At 37.6% G+C, this 24,616-nt stretch overlaps 1 protein-coding gene across 1 annotated transcript in view; it reads right to left on the reverse strand.

Annotated features, from left to right (window-relative positions):
• Positions 1 to 24,616, reverse strand: part of LOC101738597 (mitoferrin) — a 64,139-nt gene that overhangs the window by 32,975 nt on the left and 6,548 nt on the right. Inside the window, exon 2 of the mRNA XM_004922024.5 lies at positions 23,824 to 23,909. Coding sequence (XP_004922081.1) covers positions 23,824 to 23,909 — 86 coding nt within the window. The remainder of the gene's footprint in view (positions 1 to 23,823; positions 23,910 to 24,616) is intronic.

A 24,616-nucleotide genomic window follows, 5' to 3' on the forward strand; every position in this document is an offset into this window, starting at 1 on the left:
TTCCATAGCCGGATGGTACGTGGCAATAAAGACCTCTGGAAACGCACTGTGGATGACCGCAGTGGCTCCGGGTAGTATGAATGAACTCTACTCCGGTGGCAGGCGGTGCGATGGTCTCATCTCAAACAATTCCTCAGAACACTCCCCATGGAACATGTGAGTAAACAACAATATAGCATGCATGAACAATAAGATTATAATTAAATTCAATTCGAGAACAGCTTCAAATTCAAATTCAAAATCATTTATTTCAACTTAGATGTCAGTATAACACTTGTTGAATGTCAAAATATAAATAACAGTGTTAACTCTACCTGAAGAGTCCCATAAAAATGTAACTATTTCTGTTAATTAGTTAACCCTTTCGCTACTATCGGTGGCTATAGTGTCTGGCTGAAAAACGCCGCCCGTACACGATTGGTGACGTGCGCATTTTCAGTGCGGAGTTCAGTTTCCTTTGAAACACTTTGGGGCGACGTCTGCCGTAGCGAAACGGTTAAAGGTTAAGAGTATTAAAAAATCGGTTGTCTGTAAAGTCGGTTTACTGACGATAGTTGAACGTGACAACGCCATAAGAAAATACTGATGGAATGGCTTAATTTTTCAAAAAAAAATTAGTTTTATTTGTTTGATAGATATTTTGTATGGACAATTTACACGACATTCACTTTTCACTGAATTTCATACTTGACGAAAACATGTAAACGTATTATTGTATAGCATTTGTCTACGCGGATGCATCGCTCACTCAAGTAGGAGAGAGACAGATGTCGAACGCTGCCGAACGCGGAGGCCGATTGTGCCTCTTTGTCGCTCGTTGCGCGCTCGCTTGCACTTCAAGCCTTAAATGGAACGCCTCAATGAGTCATGTTTTTACGTGCGTGCAGCCGGCTCCATCGAATTATAAGACGTTGTCATGTCAAAAGTATTTTAGATGTCCTTTATTCTAGTAAATAAAGTAAAATGTGCAATGTATTAACAAAAATAATTAAAATTTAAAAATAAAATAAAACTATATTTAACAGACGCTGATCACGATTTGTAGTTTTAATTCGAATTCCCGATATTTTGGCTTGTTGCAGGTGCCATAAATAACTGTTAAGTTACGGATATGATAATATGTTAAGAGCAGATAGTTTGTTTACACTCTCCTTATTGCATTTTAGTGTGTATTTCGACCTGTTGAAGCGCTATAATGGCCCTTAAGCTGAAGACTGAAAACTGCGGGTAGGATATTACGAGTAGATAAATTTGACTACCCTACTTCCGTTTTTGTGTGTCATCGATGATTCGACCCGACAATATACACTTCCGGTATCAGCATAGTGTTTATAATGTAGTTAAACACGTAAATTTAAATAGATTCAATTACTGCGGTTCTATCGAAGGCAATTATGACTAGATAAACTTAACCAAACACACTGTGTACTACGTTCGACATTATAATCATTATCAATATTTATCAACGCGCGTACCATTGACAAAAACTTACCTACTTACATTCCTAATGATACGTATCAAACAAATCGGTGATAGTTTATCGCATCGACAATCATTCGCTCATTAAGTAACACACCTGTCTCAAACTAAACAAATTTTATAGAAACTTTGAGTTAGCCCTTTTTTTATTATTACTTAGATGGGTGGACGAGCTCACAGCCCACATGCGCCACCCACCTTGAGATATAAGTTCTAAGGTCTCAAGTATAGTTACAACGGCTGCCCCACCCTTCAAACCGAAACTATTACTACTGCTTCACGGCAGAAATAGGCAGGCCGGTGGTACCTACCCACGCGAACTCACAAGAAGTCCTACCACCAGTAATTTATTATATAACTTTTATTATAGTAACGCCCAAAGGTTTTAGAATGTGTTTTTTTAACATTCACTAAATCCTTCAGTTCGACCTAATAAAAGTACCTAGATTACGATGACGAGATATAGGGGCTCATCACCACAACTTACAGCAGTCAGTTTACAAACCACATCACCAGGTTAATACTTTTTTTATGATTGAAGGATTCCTGGTGGCCCAGAGGCCTTTCCAGTTTCACCAGGACAGGTGGGCGAGCAAAGGCTCAGTCACGAGGGGGTGGGATTTGCTAACAGCTGCCCGAGCGCTTCCTAAGGAGATCTAACAACTTAAGAGCAACTGCTTCGCGAATGAATCTACTACCGGATCGCGACCCGCTGAGAAGATCCGGCGAGAAACTCAGCGGGCTGATGGATGAGTTAGGTTGCACGTCGAGCTCTTTGTCGAGTTCGACGAGTACGGTTACCGGGGTCCCTATGCCTGCTCCTAGTGTTAGAACTGAAGGCGTCTAATGCAAAGGTTATTGAATCTAATGGATCCGTAAGGACGTAATGTTAATACGACCAGGCCAGGTAAGGTAGAACCAGTCATCTTATGGATAGATCAATCGGTCAAAATTCAAAATGTACGTGTTCCCAATATTTTCAGTTTGAATTTTATATATTTTTTAATTGGTTAGACCGTTGAACGAGCTCACGGCCTACGTGATGTTAAGAGTTACGTGAATGCCGCTACCAATTTTGACTACAGAAATAGGCAAGGCGGTGGCATCTACCGGTGCTAACTCAAAATATGCTCTACCGCCGGTAATTTTTTAATTATTTCGCCCTGAAAGCCAGCGAACGTTCCGGGGACAAACAAAAAGTCCAAATATGTACCCGTTACTTATTCGCAAATAAAGATACTTCATATAATAAAATACTAAACATCAACGACTATCTTCTTCTCTGTTATCTTTCAGCTCACAGATGTCCATTCCTGGACATAAGCCTCCCCCAAGCTTCGCCACAACCACCGGTCCTGCGCTGCCTTCTTTCAGCGGATTGCTGCGATCTTCAGCAGGTCATCGGTGCACCTTGTGGAAGGCCAATTCACGCTAGGTCTTTTAGTACGCGGTCCCCACTGGAGAACTATTCCCTCAACGGCCATCTGTTCTAAGAGCAATGTGCACTGCCCACGGCCATTTTAATCGCCTGTCATGATTCTCCTGCGAATCTCCTCCTTCCTCTTTGATCTCGCAGGGAAACTCTGAGCGTAATCTTCTAGATTGCTCTTTGGTGGCCTTGAACATTCGAACAAGACCCATTCTAAGCGACCACGTCTCAAAGCCATACGTCATCACTGGGAACGTACCATTACCTTTTTCGGAATTGAATATGAACGTAATAATGCGTAAATCGTTCAAATAAAATTACAAACGTCTATAGTCCGTTACGTTTCATTGCGCAAAAAACTAACCGACATATTTAATTGGGTTTAAATGTAAAACTACAATTATCCATCGCAATCATGATGTGTAATTGAATTTCGTATCTTTTTCCTTAAGAAATATTTTACAATAACGTTTTACCGGTTTACGTAGACAGTCATAGGCAAAATGTACTTACTATACTACAAAATTCCTACTGCGAATATTTCTCGAAGAACCACTTTTTGACGATTAAAAATGGCATGGTTTAATAAAAATGAAACCCAATGCGTATTGTGAGTCTATACGAGTAGGGGCCATCATGCGTTTCGGTTTGAAGGGTGGGGCAGTCGTCGTAACTATACTTGAGACCTTAGAACTTATATCTCAAGGTGGGTGGCGCATTTACGTTGTAGATGTCTATGGGCTCCAGTAACCACTTAACACAAGGTGGGCTGTGAGCTTGTCCACCCAACTAAGCAAAAAAAAATTTTGCCACGAAGCAGTCACGGGCTCCGGTTTGAAGGGTGGGGTAGCCGTTATGCAACCCAATTGGGACTTTGACCAGATATCTCAAGGACAGTGCCGGCATTCATGTTATCAGCCTACTTAAGAACGCATGGGCAATGGACACGCCTATTGATATATAACAATAAAACACCGGTTTTTTCGATCTAGGGTCAGAGGATTTTAAATGATACTTATTGGTGATTTATATTCTACCCTAGTCTATTAATCATATGATAGGTATTGTACGGTTAAAAGATCGACCGTCTCGTACTTACTGGGGCTAGGTGGGAGTCTTGTGAGCCCTTACGGATAGGTACCATGACCTTACCTATTTCTGCCGTGAACTAATAATGCGTTTCGGTTTGAAGAGTGCGGTAGATGTTGTATTGTAAAAACTAAGAGTTAATACTCATATCTCACGATGGGGGTTGGCATTAATGCTGTTGATGTCGGGTGTCGGTGTCCACCCAAATATAGGTTGACCGCGAGATCGTTCATTAATTTTGGCAAAAAAAATACAACGATTCGATTCCCAATCGGCGTCTATATCTTTGCTAAAGATATTTCATAGTTTGGATATACTGTTTCCTGATCTCGCGTTCCATTAACACAAGAGACTGGTGGTAGGACCTCTTGTGAGTCCGCGCGGGTAGGTACCACCGCTCTGCCTATTTCTGCCGTGAAGCAGTAATGCGTTTCGGTTTGAAGGGTGGGGCAGCCGTTGTAACTGTATCTGAGATCTTAGAACTTATATCTCAAGGTGAGTGGCGCATTTACGTCGTAGATGTCCATGGGCTCCAGAAACCACTTAACACAAGGAGGGCTGTGAGCTCGTCCACCCATCTAAGCAATAAAAATAAAAAAAAGAGAGAATCCAATAATGGCATCGTTAAATGTACAACGTTTAACTAATACTACTCTCCCTATATCCGCCCATAAATAACTGCCTCGCTTTAGATATTCCGTGACAAATAAACGAACGACCTTGCGTTGAAATAATTTAGAATGAAATATCCAATACATTTTCAGTAACTATCGACCTTCATTGCCAAGGACGGAGGCCTTCAACGTCAGTAATTTAATAGACGAAGAAATCAATACGCATAGAAAATTAATTTATTAATGGAAGTTCACGAAACTATTTGAAACAATACTCCGGGTCGTAAATTAAAGGCAATTCATCCATTTTGTATTTACGAAAGGACCATTTATATGTTGTTGAACTGATATATCTATAGCAATCTCAATACCTAATCACTACGAAGCAACAGGCGAACTGTGGCATCAAGCCATGCAGATTCAAACACGATACAGTCACAAAATTCAGTCGTGAAACTCAGAAATCAGAAGCGTAAATTCACGTCAAGTCGTATGTGGTTTTAATCCCTGGAATCCGACGATTATAATTTTCCGATATATTACGTATTTTCATCTGTAATTCGTTAGAACAAATTTCAAATTATTCTATTAAATTTTAAATATTATTCCATTCAGGAAGTTTGTAGTTGAAATTCGACCATAATTAAGTCTCTGAACTCCTCCATATTCTCTATACGTGTGGGAAATTCCATACTCTTCCGCCCGCGCAACTTTCGTAAAAAGAGGTACAAAGTTTTTGCTTCACGTTTTAATATATCGATGTTAAAAATTTTAAGTACAATCATACAACACTAGTACTGTACGTTCAGTTTGGATTTCATCATTATAATTTCACTTTTACATATTTTTCACGAGATTAAAACATTCTTTTGTCTTAATTATTTATTCAACTGAACATTATACAGCCGTGTATATTAACTTTAATACATTTCCTTGTGTCGCATAATATACATATTCAAGTGAATTACAATACACAATTTTAATAACAAACATAATTTGAATCGCTTGCCTTCTTTTATTTATTCGCTTAATCATGATATGACGTAAAAAAAAAGTCGTATATATTTCCAATGTCAACCCTCTAACAAATGTCAGGAGTATTTCACAGAGCAAAGTGATACTTATGCGTGGTCAAAATTTCAAATATAATTTGCAAATTTTTCAATAATAATAATAAAATACTTGCTAAATACTACAGGAAATTGAGATGGCCACTCAATCATATACGACCTAGAATTATTTATTTCTCTTCAAACGATTCAGTCATTTGTTTATGATCAAGCGTAGCACTGGCTCGTCTTCCCGCGACGTCAACAGGTTTATTATTCAGATATAAAGTGGCACACTTGATCTGCGACAAATCGACAACGTCCACGACGCACGGAACCACTAAATTAAGAGCAAGTGGTTCAATCTGATAGGGACCGAAAATATCTCGTCTTCTCGCATTAAAACTCTATAAACTCAAAACTTACAAAATTTTACAGAAGAATGTTTCAAAGGTTTAACATGTGATATTTTTAATATTAATCATCTTTACAACATTTATTTTTTAGTTTTTACCAGTTACATTATCTGTTTTTTGAAGTAACATAAAATTATGTTATAATTTGGTTAATAGTAGTCAAAATATAGGTAAACTAAAAAAAAAACACTAAAACTAAACTACGCTCTTTTGACAGTATTTATGAGAAAAATACTGGTGATACCAAATGATTCCGTATATTAATTCAATTTCGAATATTTTTGAAAATTGTAAACTTTTAATGCGAAAAGACGATCTGTGCTAGACCATTTGGATCGTCTCGGATTCTCGGTGTTTTATTGTGTCATATTTGTTCCACTTGCAGTCCACAGATCTCTATTGACATGTACATTGAATTATCATAGGACAAACTACCAAATCAATCTTACATCCGAAAATAATTGGGGTAGCTTCAGACTTAGTTTATTCTCATTTAAGTTACATGAATCACATCGATGCCATTGCTCTTCACTCAGGCTTAAATGCGAGCAAATAGCAGCATGGCACTGCGGGTGGGTGTTCATAAAAGTGGGTAGCCATTCACCGCTAGGCCCACTTGCGGTCCTCATGCTTGACTCCCTGCGAAGGCAATGAGGAACCTCATCACATCCTATGGGAATTCAATCTCTGGCAAGATTAACGAAATAGGATGTAGAATTGTTTAAGCATCAAATCTGGTGCCGTTTATGACAGCTTGCGAAAATATAGGTGCATTCAAAGGCTTTTGTCATAATTTTATTATTGGCACAGTAAATAGCAATTAGCATGGCTGCTCGTAACGTAGGTCCCATTCTATATACAAATGGTCCGTGGTTAGTAAGCACCAAGTTGAGCTCCTCTAGACTGTGTTTTTATTGCTTTTGTAGGCAGACGATCATAAGGCCCAGCTGATGATGTGGTTACAGCACAACCAAACCGCTGCCTTCCACGACATTTCTTATAAGTCTCTGGTTAGGTACTTTTTGAAGCTTTACTGTCTAACTGTCAAAACTGAAGTGGAGAGCACTCAGTCCATGAGCGGTATTAGCTACTCAGCCTGCGAACCGCATCCTTGTCTGTGTATAAGATCTATAAAAAGTAAAAAAATCGAAATCTAAAATCTATAATTAAGTTTGTTCCGGAATCCAGGACATTTTGAAGAACCTCACCGTTTGGTCCTTTCGCCGTCATTGCCTCTACACAGGAGTTATAATTTTGGGAATCGGTGACAATTAAACAGCTGTAACATAATCAATTCTTTTCTCTAAAACTTTTTAAATGTACACGCTGGTTCTCAAATTATAGAAATCAAGATATCTAAAATATTCAAACTTCCGTTACACCGGGCAACTTCAAAGCCATACCTACTGCAAAATTAACTCAACTCATTCTGTATGAATACAGTGTTTGCTTTTCACGAGTGAAATTGTACCGCATTTCATAAAACCCGAAAACGGACAAATATTGTCCGGCCTGTGGATATTAAAATTTTTTTATTCATGCATTTATTTACGAGCGAACACTGTAAAGTGTGGTACAATAAATAAACTCAATTTTAAGCTTTATAACTTCATTCGTTAAGTATTTAACCGCATTGTAGATATGAACGTATCAAAAGATTCATCACATAATATTTCATAAGCCAATTGAGGTATTTATATTGTTTTCTAGCTACATGTCGACTCAAGTGTAGTACAAATACGGACTTGATAAAGACGTGAGTACACAATGATGCGAAACCGGTATGTGTTAACATATTGATAACAATATGCAAGTTAAACAGTTGAATGTATTCCTAAAGACTTCATTTAATTAATTTAAAACAGGGTATTTGAGTAACAACATAATATCGCAGAGTAATAATTCGATTTGATACTATGCAAAAACTGGACTACTTGATTACTTTTCAGAAAGGACACTGTTAATTATTTTTTGCTAAGTTAGGTGGATTAACTCAAGGCCCACCTGGTGGTCACCGGAGCCCATAGATTTCAACCACGTTATTACTGTCACCCGCCTTGTAACATGAGTTCCAAATCACAGTTTTATGGTGTTCATATGGCTTGAATAAATCACCCTTTATGCAAATGATAATAGATGCATAAAAATGCAAATATAATTCTTGATCGTAATTCATTTTCACTTTTTCATCGAAAAAAACAGAGATGTTTGGTGCTTTAAAATTTTAGCGCCGAGTGACTTCGTTATCACACCTAGCCCGTCGTTTATGTGAATAATGTGCATTAAACATGTACATATTCTGCAACAACATTTAAATGAGTTTTGTGACGCCGCTATCCGTGAATAACGGTTCTTTAGGTCATGTGACGATGAAAAATTTGTACTAGCTGTTACGGACCTAACAGTTGACTCTTAGAAAACATCACGTAACGCCTCTAGCGTTACGCCTCCTCCATGCGACTTTATTTCTCACTTTATCCTTTTCTTTCAATCATTCGTAGAGACCTTTCCGGTCACCATCCTCGTCGAACCCGTCGCTTGCGACGAAGGGCTCAACGAGTGAATTAACCCATAGACACAGCCCACTGAGTTTCTCGCCGGATCTTCTCAGTGGGTCGCGTTTCCGATCCGGTGGTAGATTCTGCGAAGCACTGCTCTTGCTAGGCTTAGTTAGGTGTTTGAGCCTCGTACACGTCAAAGAGTAGCTGAAATACCCTCCCAAAGCTATCAGCATAGGTAAACAAAAATAATAATATTTATGAGTCAGTATGCACTGAGGATTCGACATTCATATGGACGAGAATTGTGCGCAGTTAATTATTATTATTGATAAAGACGCATTGTAATGAAACCCAAGGCCAGATGACTGTAATGTTTATATTTAAAACAAGCGGTTTCATCCCACCCCTGAACACAAATGTCAGAATACGCGATATGAAGTGTAATCCACACAAGCAAGACTGCGAGCGGTGTGCTTTTAATATACATAATATACCATCGGAAGGCCGTAAATTTGGAATTGCTGAAGACCATGAGCGACAGTAACCACTCACCACCCGATGAAGGCACACGGCCCGCGCACTCTTTTTTTTTTTGTATTTCTTAGATGGGTGGACGAGCTCACAGCCCACCTGGTGTTAAGTGGTTACTGGAGCCCATAGACATCTACAACGTAACTGCGCCACCCACCTTGAGATATAAGTTCTAAGGTCTCAAGTATGCCCCACCCTTCAAACCGAAACGCATTACTGCTTCACGGCAGAAATAGGCAGGGTGGTGGTACCTACCGGTGCGGACTCACAAGAGGTCCTACCACCAGTATACAACTCTGCCTACTAAGGCAATTAAAAACAGAAACACAGTATAATGCACTTATAATGTTCGGGGTATTTACCCATCTATAGTATTTATAAAAAAACGTTACGACATTTCAAGCAATAATCGCACTACGCCCTCGAAATAAAATCACACAATTTCTTGCACCTTTATCAACGAACATTTAAAGTTATTTTTAAATCGCCAACCCAGTAACCTAGACATAGATAAGAATTTTTCGTTTGATATCGTGAGTTTTGTTGTTCGTTTTATTTTTCATGATAACATAAGACTATGTCTAAGCTGCTGATTTCTTGTCTCCTAAGATAATTAAATAGATGTTTTAAAAAACATGAATTAAAAACTTTTGTTTAATTGCATAAGTCGATGCAGATGGACATAGACATCTACAATGCAAATGCCGCCACCCACCTCGAGATATGGGTCCTAGGCTCTCAGCATAGTTACAACGGCTGCCCCACCCTTCAAACCGAAACGCCGGTGGTACCTACCCGTGCGGACTCACAAGAGATCGCAAATTATAACTTTGCGGGTTTGATTTTTATTACACGATGTTATTCCTTCACCGTGGAAGTCACTCGTGAACGTTGGTTAAGTACGTATTTCATTAGAAAAATTGGTACCCGCCTCTGGGATTCGAGCACCGGTGCATCGCTTGATACGAATGCACCGGACGTCTTATCATTTAAGCCACCACGACTTCAACTTAAAGACTATTGACATGAGTATATAGCTGTGGAGTATTTTACCGAATTAATGAGCTTCTCCAGAGTCGTAATTATTGTTTGGTGCATTTTACGTTTTCTAAATTCTCAAATATTTTCGTAGTCGGACGACTAAGGCGTTATTTTTCTCAACTTAAAAATTCAAATATCTAACTACCGTCTAATTTATAAATGTTTGTATGTAGCTAATATAATGTTTGTTTGTTTGTTATTGTTATGCGGAGTTTAAATTGTGTACAGATGTTAACCATTAAAACGTGCACCGAGTTAGGTATTACTTTTATTTCTATAAGCTAATTGTGTACTACAAGAATCTGACATTATTAAATTTAATATTTGAACCCAGTTGGATTAGCTACCACCACAACACCCGCCGCCGAAACAGACTTCACCATACAGGTAAGGTAGAAAAACTTAGCGTGCATTCAGTGCGTTGCCAGAAACCATTAGAACCGAGGTAGTAATAATACTATTTTACTAATTTATTACACTCATTATCAAGAGCATACTAAATAATTACAATATTTTATATCAAAAGAGGGAGTAAGGGGAGATCGGAACGCTACCTTCACCGGCCCAATCGTCAACCCCACCTGCACGCGCCGGATGGCGGCGGCGACCAACAGGTTGCCGTGGTACTCCCTGCTAGAAAACCAACGGGGCAATAGCCACCGAGCAATGGCGGTATAACCATACACACCCGTCAGGACAACCTATACGGAAGAGGCGTCAGAAACCTTGGGGATCAAATACCTCCTAAAATGCTGGTGCAGAAGGCAACGCGAAACCACTGCACTAATTTCCCACGAGAGTCATGAGCAGGTCGTATCCGACTGTCAAAAGTGTACGAATAGGAAGAAGAAGAGAATATCAAAAATGTTTAGTTTCTAGAAACTTCCGATTAAATGTTATTAGGTAGTGACGTCGATAATTTTTACGTAGTTCAAAAACGAGCAAATCATTGAGGATCATAAAAAACAACAAACGGCATAAGAACGTGGCCTTGAGGATCGCTGTATCGTAAATCCACTCGAAGCATTTATGTAATCACTGTGATATTACGATTAAGCCAACGAATATGGTTTATTTATTTACTTTTCCCAACGAATTGCACACAAGTTAATATGAGTCGACTATTATCAAAGCCGGCAATGTGACTTTTGGACAATTATTGGTAAATCAGAAAAACGAATTATTGACTTTGTATTCCATTGGCAGTCACAAAACTCTTCTGAACGACATCTTAGATAAATAACAGGTTAAGTATTAACCTTTATTTAATGCAGGTTTTGAACCGTATTCTTTGAAGGAGACGATTATATTCAAATCAATCTGTATTGACATATCAATAACATTTTTTTGTCCAAATGCACAGATTGCCACCTTTGATAATAGACGACTCATATAATGGACATATATAATTAACAAGCGGCCCGCTCCGGCTCCGCTCCGGTCTTTAACAGAAATTTCAACGATATTTGACGTTGTTTTATTTTTTTAAATAAAAGTACACTTATTGCGGCATAACCATAATAGTGAGACATATGCTGTCGCGACACTTTTTGTAATTAATAATGTGCTCTCAAAGTCGTAGTACATTATTTTATTCTATCATCAATAATTTTCGTAGGGCACGCGATGTAAAGAATATTTTAGGTAATTTTTTGACACCTTGGGTTACATACATTATTGGAGTTTTAGTTAAGATCCCTAATTTGTTTCAAAAAATATTATAGCCTGTGTCACTCGGGAATAGCGTAGTTTCCAAACAGTGAAAGAATTTTTCAAATCGGTTCAGTAATTTCGGAGCCTATTCAATACAAACAAACAAACAAATCTTTCCTCTTTATAATATTAGTATAAGTATAAGTATAGAAGTGTAGATTAAGAATAGTTTGAAATTTTCGCTGCTATCGAATTTATAAGTACGATCATTTAACCGATAGAGTCTGCCGATGATAATCGCGATTGTAACAGCGCCCAAGAATCGAAAACACATTACAATTTGAAGGAAAAAAACGTGTAAGAAGTCATTGAATAGTATTTATAGTATACTTGTCTATCTATTTCATGAAGACATTAAGGTACAAAGATATTGAATTAATTATAATAGAATAGAGACAGGACGCGTTCATAAGCTCAGGCACAAAACATAGACTACGATTATTTAGCCCAAACCCGCATTCCATGTTCAAGGGCAACGCAGTATGGCCATACACACATATTTCAGCCTATGTATTTTTAATAGGATTAAATGGATTTACATTACATTAGGGTTAACACACATCATAAAGTAAATACCATAAGATCGAATTAACTAGTACTGATCTCCTTTTTTTTAATTCTTAGATGGTTGTACCAGCTCACAGGCCACCTGGTGTTAAGTGGTTACCGGAGCCCATAGTCCCATAGACGTCTACGACGTAAATGCCGCAAGGTGGGTACCTTGAGATATAAGTTCCAAGGTCTCAGTATGTTACAAGGGCAGCCCCACCCTTCAAACCGAAACGCATTACTGCTTCACGGTAGAAATAGGCAGGTTGGTGGTACCTACCCGTGCGAACTCACAAGAAGTTCTATCACCAGTAAAGCTACACCAGATAGCTACTGCTACATAGAAAGACGTAAAAAATAAATTTTAAATTGGGTACGAACAATCAAAATGTTTAAATGTGTTTTGATGAACATATTAACATTTAAAATGCATTATATTGAAATTAAATACATATTAATATCATGACACGCGCGCCGCGTCTATCAATAATTATCCTTATAAATCGCTAAAGATAATTTACTAAATATTCGATTAATATTACATGATTTGCTACCTTACTAAAACATTACCTCGAATAGAAAGAAATCTGTTAATAAGTTTTTACAACAATTAAAATGTTCACTTGGAGCGGGACATGTTTTAAGCCCACACATATGTACGTAGATAAGCAATGAGTATATTAGAGGAAGTGTGAAAGTAGCCCCGGTAATTAACAACTTAAAGAGTGGACGGTTAGCGTGGTATGGACATGTGTGCGTAGAGAGGAGATGCATGTGACTAGGAGATGTATGGAAATGGTGGTGCAAGGTAGAGGGGGAAGAGGTCAACCGAAGAAGACGTGGATGGAGTATGTGAATGACAATATGAGAGAGAGAGAGAGAGAGAGGAGTGAGTGATGAGATAACCGCTGATAGAAGAGAACGGAATAGAAAAATTCGCTGTGCCGACCCCACCTAGTGGGATAAGGTGGAGAAAAAAAAAGAAGAGACATATATAGATATAATCATCATGCCAATTTCGTCGCGAAATTGATAGTAATGATTTGAAGAGTAGGACAGACGTTATGCAGTGCTATTGAGACTTCAACCTAACATCCCAAGGACAGCGAAGGTATTCGTTGTGGACCGTGAGTTCTAATTTATTTATTAAATGTTGAAACATTAAAACAACGAAATTCAAATATTGATTTCTCGACACACATTATAAGACTAACCGGCATTAAAAGCAATATGCAAACATGATTTATACTTAGAATAAAATATGAAAGGAGAGTATGAATTATAAATTATCGTTATTGTTCGTTAGCGTGATATCTTAAAATAATTGATAAATACGAATACAGCACTTAAAATATATTTTGTGTCTTAAATAATAAAAAAATTCACGCGTCTGAAACATTACGTCATTAATTCAAATACTTTAATTCACCTCCACTGACCATTACTTTCCGCACAAAGCATTTGAAAATAAGTTTTATGCTCGTCTACTTGATTCCTCGTATATTCCACAACCTTGAGCAAGGGTATAAACTCAAGGACGTCCGTGCCGTGATCTTCATCTTTCGAACGAGAAAGTTGACACATGATAACATCTACATCCATGCTTCACAATACGTCTTGACACATTCGCTGATTACATTTCTTTTGTTGTTTTATTACAGTCGATACGCCACCACAGATCAAGAACCTCTTTCTCCTCCTCATTTTAAGGTCATCTATATTTTAATACATTCGGACATATTGCTCGCAAAGAGGGTCACAATCTAGAACATGGTAGTGTTGACAGGACATAGACGGTGACAGGAATGGTAGATGGCAAACGTCCCAGAAGACGCAGTTCCACGAGATGGTCGCACCAAATACGATCTTCTCTAAACATCAACTTCCACAATGCCCTTCGGGAAGCTAAGGATCGCAGCAGATTGAGGGAAATCGTACGGGAGAAACTGATGCAGCGGGGGAGTCACGACCGTCAATAATGAGGGAAACGACGCGAGGATATTTTAATACGTAAAGCAAAAACTGTTTACCCCTTTTTACGAAAATTGCGCGGACGGAGGATTATGAAATTTACCACACTTGAGTCGTCTATTATCAAAGGTGGCAATCTGTGCATTTGGACAAAAGTTTTTTATTGATATGTCAATACAGATTGATTTGAATATAATCGTCTCCTTCAAAGAATACGGTTCAAAACCTGCATTAAATAAAGGTTAATAGTTAACCTGTTATTTATCTAAGATGTCGTTCCAAAGAGTTTTGTGACTGCCAATGGAATACAAAGTCAATAATTCGTTTTTCTGATTTACCAATCATTGTCCAAAAGTCAGATTGCCGGCTTTGATAATAATCGACTCACTTATAATAGAGATTATACAGAAGGAGTGCAGAATGATATATATTTTTTTAAATTATGCATAAAAAATACATTAAATCAATAAATAAAACATTACACACACTACCACGTATTTGACACACACACGCCTGCATACTAATTTGTTTATTGTCAAACTTTTCTTATTGCTTATAGTCTGTGGTCAAATTGAGAATAGATTAAATATTGTTTGTCTTTACGAATATTTGTCTAAAGAAGTCTTGGTGAAATCTGTGATTACAGGTCTTGGGTGAAATCTGTGATTACAGAAGTATCGTCTTTGACAATAGAATAATAATGGTCAACCTTATAATATCAATTAATTATAGTCGAATTTAGGCTAGTCCGACACTAGTCCGTTTAAGGAAGGGCCTGTGCACACCACGTTTTTTAAACGCGCCATCGACGCGCGTTCGTAGCGATACAGACGCGATACGCACGCAAGTCAGACGCAGCCTTTGCACACCTGTATAAATTCAAATACGCGTTCAGACGACAACAAACCGCTTTGTAGGATAAAAAATGTGGTGTGCACAGGCCCTAAATTGTCAAACTAGCGAGTCTCTCTTATTTGAGACATAATGTTTCTCAAATTTATCAATGTCGAAACTGTCGTCCGACGTCGTCGACGTAAAATGTATTTGTACAAATAAGGATAAGTTTAAAGATCCAGATCATGTGATCACGTTTCCTATCATAGAATAATTAGAGATAATCATTAGCTTAACCTGAGAAGAGTATTTTGTATAACGAATAGTATAGAAAGCAAATTGTTTGATTACTTGAAACCTAGTTTGATAGATGCCACCATTATGTCGATTTCTGTGATCAGACAATCCGATTTAATGATGAGAGCAGCTATACCAATCCACTTGAAGCTTACGTCTCAAGGTGGACTCCAATTAGTAACAGATGAGCTATGAATTTGTCCATTGTCAACCTTCTAGTGAGAGTAGCAAAGAGAAACATGGATGAAAAGAATATTGAAACTGAGGCCTATCTCGTAGAACACAAGTCGTTGACTAGGAAAGCTCTACATTTAATATTTTTTATACTTCCTATGACTGAACTTGCTACATAAGTGAACGCTGGAGATCTTTGGGAGCGGCCCTTGGCCCAGCTCGACATCTTAACAATCGCTTAAGTTACGCCTATTGCTTCCAGGTCAATGGACAAACGTGCAATTATTGCAAAACTGAACAAGTTTGTCAACTGTAACCCCCCTTCTTAAAATTGGTTACCGAAAAAATAAAAGATTAAAAGTTAAGATCATCGTCATCGTCGACATAAAATATAAGATCGTTAAGTCGCCGTGGCCTAAAGGAGAAGAAGCCCGGTGCATTCGTATGTAGCGATGCACCGGTGTTCGAATCCCGCCGCCAGGTACCAATTTTTCCAATGAAATACGTACTTAACAAATTTTCACAATTGACTTCCACGCTGAAGGAATAGCATCGTGAAAGAAAAATAAAACCCGCAAAATTATAGTTTACGTAATTACTGGTGGTAGTACGTCTTGTGAGTCCGCACGGGTAGGTACAACCACTCTGCCTATTTCTGCCGTGAAGCAGTAATGGGTTTCGGTTAGAAGGGCGAGGCAGCCGTTGTACTGTTAAGTGTGACCCTTACAACACATGTCTCAAGGTGGGCGGCGGCATTTACGTTGTAGATGTCTATGGGCTCCGGTAACCACTTAACACCAGGTGGGCCGTGTGCTCGTCCATCCATCTAAGCAATAAAAATAGAAGATAAATCCTTAAAAGTAGTTTTAATTTTAACTACTACTACATTTTAATTGTAAAAGTAGTTTTAATTGTAAAACTACTTTTACGGATAAGCTAAACTAAGCTGTTATTCGTCAACAATTGAATTTTAATTGTATGCTACCACCTACCGTCAAATTTACTATAAAATTAGTTCTTGACATTTGGATTATAATAATGAACGCTAAGTGTAAACCGTACTTTTAACTGCGTCCACGAATTATTTCTAAGAAAATACTAAAACTTGGGAGTCCCCAATCTAGAATTAGTCTCCATTATTTTAGAAAACAAACTAGCAGTTTTCGCTGATGCGTGTGTCAATGATAAGTGCTTCCAATTTCATAAAGTCTTATATACATCCACCTTACACTCGATTTTGATATGTGCAGTAACACGTCACTGCTTTACACATATCACGACAATATTGATAATAAAAAACGTATTATTTAACCACGCTCTCACGTACACTGATAAGATGATAAATTTGTACTACAACCAAACCGCGTGATGATAAAAAGTGATATTCAATATGGTTTTGACTCCTTTAATATTATATTTCAATTATTGCATACTTAAATATTTAAGGTGATGCCAGTTATGTGATCATTAATCTTCTGTCATTTTCACGATGAGACATTCATTCTTAGCAGCAATAGAATAAGTTCATGATGTTATAAAGTCCATTGATAGGAAAACAAGACCACGGCTCGTTTTTTTTTTAAATTCCGTACACGAGAACAACTTACCACCTGATATTGATGACTGGTGGTAGGACCTCTTGAGAGTCCGCACGGGTAGGTACCACCACTCTGCCTATTTCTGCCGTAAAGCAGTAATGCGTTTCGGTTTGAAAGGTGGGGCAGCCGTTGTAACTATACTGAGATCTTAGAACTTATATCTCCAAGTGGGTGGCGCATTTACTTTGTCGATGTCTATGGGCTCCAGTAACCACTTAACACCAGGTGAGCTGTGAGCTCCTCCACACATCTAAGCAACAACAACAACAAAAAAACGGCTTTTACAAGAGCCCATAGACATCTCCGAGACACGAGATCAAAGTCTTAACTACAACTTAATGACAACTGCCTTCGAACCACGACCCCTTCTGCTGCTAACTGCACGACCGGTACATAAATAACAGATGCTGTCACAACAATTTAAAGATGTCATATAAATAATTAAATAATGTTGCATTAATCAATTCCAGATAAACAATTAAGAACAATGAACCTTAAGCATTTTGCTCTTGTTGATTTAATAATTTCCTATTATTATAAACGCAGAGTATTCTTATCTATTTTACCAACAAACCCAGCGATAGCATGATTAGTTCATGCAGCTAATATCCTCAACACAGATAGAACATATATTGAACTAGATACATCAAATCAAAACACATTCACTCTCTTTCTACTGTACTGATAAATAGATTTAAATATATTCTATATATACTATCAAATCCATGTATGTTTATTCAATTAACAGGTTTACGGTACGTTAAACTCAATTAAGATACAAAACGTCACGAAGGCTTATTAATTATCTACCCTCAAAGCAAATAATTTGATGTTAAGGACATGTATACTTGTATATAAACCGTCAAAAAAAATATGTTTCGGAGTAAACTATTTAACAAATTACTGGGATGATGTGTTAAGATTATGTTTAGGCGATCACTTGGGGTAGTGTTTTATTTATTAAAAACGACCATGAAGCAAAAATCTAAGTCTAATACTTTCGACGACTTATTTTAGTCCGTGAAGGAACTAATTATTTCTTTCTTGCACGGGTAGGTAGGTACCACCGACCTGCCTATTTCTGCCGTGAAGCAGTAATACGTTTCGGTTTGAAGGGTGGGGCAGCCGTTGTACTATAAAAATATAAGTCATGGTGGGTGGTGGCATTTACGCTGTTGATGTATCCGGCCTCCGGTAACAACTTAACACCATTGTTGTAGGTAGTTGGTACAGCGCCCCTAGCGACAAACGTAGGCAAACGTTCCAATTCTATACAAATTTGAGTTAACTTTTACGCTATCGAGAACGTTAAAAAACTCGCACTAAGCACACAGGTGGTCCGTGAGCGCGTCCACCCATCTGAGCATTAATTAAAAATAGGTTTTGTATATCTTAAGATAGTGGGACAACCCGATCACAACTATATATTACCAGAGATTGACAAAAAATATTTTGAAAGTACTGCCTTTACTAAATTTTATAATCTGCAAAAGCAAGGTTTTAAGATGCCAATCCCGCTATTTTCTTTGGACTCACGAGCTAGCAATGTTATCAACCATGGCAATAAATTGCTTAGATAAACACACTTCATTGCGCGAACCAAAAACCTTATTCCCATAATTAATGCATCATCCATGCCTCATCATTAATCCCGAACTATACACATCTAAACCCAACGAAACAAAAACCACGAATAATTGATATTACAAAAAGATCAATAAAACCGGCCACACAAGGTGAAATATTTTGATTAAAGATTGATTTATAAGAGATAAATTGGATAATACTTAATGTAGGATTGATAAAAACGAAACATATGAAAAGAGTGTGGAACGGAGCGGTTAAGATGTGAGCGAGAGAAAACGGTAAGAAAGGGAAAAATGATTGACAGAGTAAAGCAAGATGGCGAAGACAATTGACTGAGCAAAGCGTACAAAAAGGTGTCAGTTAATTTTTAATTACAATAATAGAGAAGATTGGGGAAGCGAACAATAAAAGTGTAAGAATGGAATAATTTTCTTTTATGCGGCACGATCCCAATTCTACAATAAGAAAACTGGCGTAACTAAAATTTGGACGTCCCATTTTATGAAAACGTATTGAGATCAAAAGTACTATGTATTAATAATATTAAATTTTATTTTATTTATATATTTATTTATTAGGCACACAATACACATCACAAGCTAAAGATACATAAAAAACACAAATAACAAGAAACAAAATCTGGCTTGCAACATAAGTTATGTGCGCACGACAAAACAAGACATATAGTGCTGAATTTGTACAACAACGTTCCTTACAATTACGACAAAACAACACGATAACGAAAACTAATCTAAAGTATAACGTAAGGAAAAAAATATATATTCACAATATTAAGCAATTACATTAACCTACCTATTAATAAATTAAAATTATCATGACATATTGACAACACCATCATATTTATTCGTGCTGAGGAGTTTTAATAACTAAACCTTTATGTGCATTTACAGAATTTGCCTGCCGCAAGAAAGCTTCGATCAACACATACAAAATTTTAATATCAGTTCAGAAATGTGGAACTTTTAAGCATTTTAAATGCGCGTTACACAGAGTGCACAATTGTTTCCGATGACGTCAACGTACATGAGTGCGATGCAAAAACTGTGCCAAAACTCGCGCTTCGAGAAAGAGACAAAGCATACTCTGCATCGTCACGAAAAACTTTAAGATTAATAATATTAATAATTTACCAGAATTTTACAGGCGGACTTCAATTATAATATTATTTTAATGCTAGCGACCCGCCCTCGCTTCGCTTCGGAAACTGTAATTTATTATTGATTTCTCCACTATTTAATGGATGTTATTATACATGAGTCGTCTATTATCAAAGGTGGCAATCTGTGCATTTGGACAAAAAAATGTTATTGATATGTCAATACAGATTGATTTGAATTTAATCGTCTCCTTCAAAGAATACGGTTCAAAACGTGCATTAAATAAAGGTTAATACTTAACCTGTTATTTATCTAAGATGTCGTTCAGAAGAGTTTTGTGACTGCCAATGGAATGCAAAGTCAATAATTCGTTTTTCTGATTTACCAATAATTGTCCAAAAGTCACATTGCCGGCTTTGATAATAGTCGACTCACATATAAACATTCCTCTTCAATCAATCTATCTATTAAAAAAAAACCATCAAAATCCGTTGCGTAGTTTTAAAGATTTAAGCATACATAGGGACAGACAGATATAGAAACAGAGAAAGCGACTTTGTTTTATACTATTTAGTGAAGACACGTGCTGTATCTAATCATATTTCTCATTGCACTTGTCTTTTTGTCTTAATAAATACGATAGTTTAATTGACTCAATTGAAGCTTCAACTACATTTCTTAAGGTGAGCCGACGGCATTACGTTGTGGTGTTTGTTTTATTCTTTTAGTCATTCAGTTAAGCACGTGAGGCGCCTGTTTTTATGGAGTAATATTTGAAATATATTTACCTCTATTTAATTATAATATAATAAATTTCTACTATTCAATAAATTTATTTATACTTTAAATTTTGTAATATTTCCTGTGATTCGTTCATTGAATTTTCTATTCAATATTTTAGCGTGAATGTACACAAGTCATATAGGAAAACCATAGAAGCTCTGCTTATCTAACCCAGGCGACAGGACAACGCGAAGCCGTCGTCTCCCGCAACATGTCTTGTCGAATCCACTCTCGGTGCTTTTAAGCTCCTCAAGCACCAGTCACCGTCTTCGTCGATCACGACGAAGAGTTCGACGACGACCTAACCCATAGACACAGCGCACTGACTCTCTCGCCGGATCTTCTCAGTGGGTCGCGATTCCGATTCGGTGGTAGATTCTGCGAGGCACTGCTCCTGCTAGGGCTAGTGTTATCAAATTCTCTTAGGTTGATCGCGTGAGCTCGTCTACCCGTCCGGACGTAGCTAGCCCCTTAGGCTATGAAGAATCAATGAAAACAATTATTTCTTCTTCGTAATCTTAGGTTGAGGTTACTTTCATGAAAATATATACTAACGGAGAAACTCAAAACATCAAAGGCCATATCGCAAAATCACTGAGAGGATCTTTTTTTTTATGATTGAAGGATTACTGGTGGCCCGGAGGCCTTTCCAGTTTCACCAGGACAGGTGGGCGAGCAAAGGCTCAGCCAGGAGGGGTGGGATTTGCTAACAGCTACCGAAGCGCCTCCGAAGGAGACCTAACAGCTCAAGAGTAGCTGCTTCGCGAATGAATCTACTACCGGATCGGAATCGCGACCCGCTGAAAAGATCCGGCGAGAAACTCAGCGAGCTGATTTATGGGTTAGGTTGCACGGCGAACTCTTTGTCGAGTTCGACGAGTACGGTTACCGAGGTCCCTAAGCCTGCTCCTAGTGTTAGAGCTGAAGGCGTCTAATGCAAAGGTTATTGGATCTGATGGATCCGTAAGGACGTGAACTGAGAGGATCCCAATTGTGTTCATTCAATGACAATAACACGATACGTAAATTGTTTCGTATTTGTAAATTTTAAAGTTTACGATAGTTTACGTTTTGTTTTGAGAAACAGGCTATTGGGTGGCACTGTAAATATACTTAGGAAGAGAACTGGTAAACGTTAACGTTGCATTTCAAATACAAAACAAGGGATATGTTTTTCAACAAATCCACGGTTTGATATGACAAGATAGGTAGGGGATACAAACAAAACAAGCTTCCGGAATAATATGTACAAGAAGAGAAATTAAAAAAACATTGTACTTTACATTCTCTGTTTGCTTAATCTAAAGAGGTTTACAAAATTAGAGCTGATAAACTATCTAATATATAAAATTCTCGTGTCACAATGTTCGTTCCCATACTCCTCCGAAACCGCTTGACCGATTCTCATGAAATTTTTTATGCATATTCAGTAAGCCTGAGAATCGGCTACTATCTATTTTTCATACCCCTAAGTGATTAGGGTTGTCCACCCCTAACATTTTTTTTTTATTTGGACATTTTTTTTATTATAATGAGGTTATTATGTGGTGAATGAGGTTTTGTTATTTTTATTATAGATTCCCTCATCGTTCACAGCACTACATACCTCTTTCACTCATTTACCACATCCTTACACACTTACAATAAGTTAGTTTTTTTTTCTACACTAGAAATTCCCTAGAAATCTTATATATGGCAAAACAATGTTTGCCGGGTCAGCTAGTAATTTATAAAATACGAGGCGAGACAGACCCTGCTTCAGCTAATAATACAGGTGGTAGGACCTCTTGTGAGTCCGCACGGGTAGGTACCACCACCTTACACCTATTTCTGCCGTGAAGCAGTAATGCGTTTCGGTTTGAAGGGCGGAGCAGCCGTTGTAACTATACTGAGACCTTAAAACTTATATCTCAAGGTGGGCGGCGCATTTACGTTATAGATGTATATGGGCTCCGGTAATCACTTAACACTAGGTGGGCTGTGCGCTCGTCCACCCATCTAAGCAATAAAAAAATTAAAAGATGGCAGTAGCATGACCCGGGAGCAAGGATAACAATTGTTAAACTTGAAATTTAACATAACAATGCATACGCTGTCAGTCGCTGTTTCCTCAGAATTTAGGTAATGGACCTTAATACTGCGAAAGGGAACTATTGATGATAATTACAAAGTTAAATCTTTCATTTACCATGTCACGTCTCATTTTGACTTAGTAAATAGTACCGTTTGTAAAAAAAAATATTTTAAAAAATAAGCTTTAGGTGATTTTTGTTGAACTGTATTCGTCAAGAATGCAATCTCGTTATTATTGTGATGGCATAAATTGGCAGGGAGCCAGATGTGACTAGTGATGTGCGAAAATAAAGTTCTACGAGGTACATAAATATATCTACCGCAAATTGTTGCCTGTTACTTCGGAGGCTCTTGAGAGATGATAACATACAAACACTTTGGAAACATTAGATTACCCCATCAGGATAGCGTGAAGTATCTTGATATACGAATGGATCGTCGCTTCATATTATGAAAATAATACATTCAAATCAAATAAGAACTAATTAACATCTGGCACAATATACTGTATTAGTTAATTGTAACAGTACTCAACAAATGTTCACGATTGACTTCCACGGTGAAGGTATATAACATCGTGTAATAAAAATCAAATCCGCAAAATTATAATTTGCGTAATTACTGGTGGTAGGACCTCTTGTGAGTCCGCACGGGTAGGTACCACCACCCTGCCTATTTCTGCCGTGAAGCAGTAATGCGTTTCGGTTTGAGGGGTGGGGCAGCCGTTATGACTATACTGAGACCATAGAACTTATATCTCAAGGTGGGTGGCGCATTTACGTTGTAGATGTCTATGGGCTCCAGTAACCACTTAACACCAGGTGGGCTGTGAGCTCGTCGACACATAAAGCAACAAAAAAAATGTTATGTACCTAGATAGCCACAAAACTTCAGACAATTAGCTTCAAACAATTCATACAGAACTGCCACACACTATACGAACTAAAGACAACACTCGCAATTGCGTTGTAACATACCTTAATAAGCCTTCCCGCTGCACCATATACCGAAATGTTTCGCTTATGGTGCTATTGTGGGCCGTCCGCAAAGACTGCATTCGAGTCTGAAACAATAATAAAACAGATGTAGCCGATCATTTTCTAGTTACCGCTTTGATATCTATGTTTATCACGTCTCGTTGTCCTTACTTGCAAAGGAAATTGGTCTTTTAGAACATTAAATGCCTTGCGACCACGGTTATTTGAAGTGTTTAATATGAATGACACCTAAAATTGTAAACTAAAACTGGCAACCGGCAATTTGAGTGTTACATTTGAAAATCCATATCCATACTAATATTATATATTTGTTTGTTTGTTTGCCCTTTTTTCACGTCGTAACGAAGCAACGGATTGACATTATTTTTTGAAAGTCGGTACGCAGAAATAACATAATGTCGTTGTCAAACCAAAATCTGCTATGTGCGCTTTTCGAGATTTTTACTTTTTGACCTTTTCGTATATTTCACAGCCCTATCTATCTACCGTATGAAAAAACTGTTATGTGTCTACAGCTTTAATATTTATCTAAAGCTTTCATTTGTTGAAGTTGTTAGAAATTCACCTTTATATAAAATTTTATACGAAAATGTTTTTACTCGTTAATTCAGAGTTTTTGCACATACCAGATTTTGGTTTGACAGCGACGTTAACCTACTTTTAATCCTGAAAAATAATCTAATGCTCACAGGAAACTACACCGACACTTTTCCTTGAACAAGCAAGCGAAGCCGCGGTTAATAGCTAGTCAAACATAATTTCATCTACATTG

This window comes from Bombyx mori, chromosome 26 (assembly GCF_030269925.1).
Source record: "Bombyx mori chromosome 26, ASM3026992v2".
Lineage (NCBI taxonomy): Eukaryota > Metazoa > Arthropoda > Insecta > Lepidoptera > Bombycidae > Bombyx > Bombyx mori.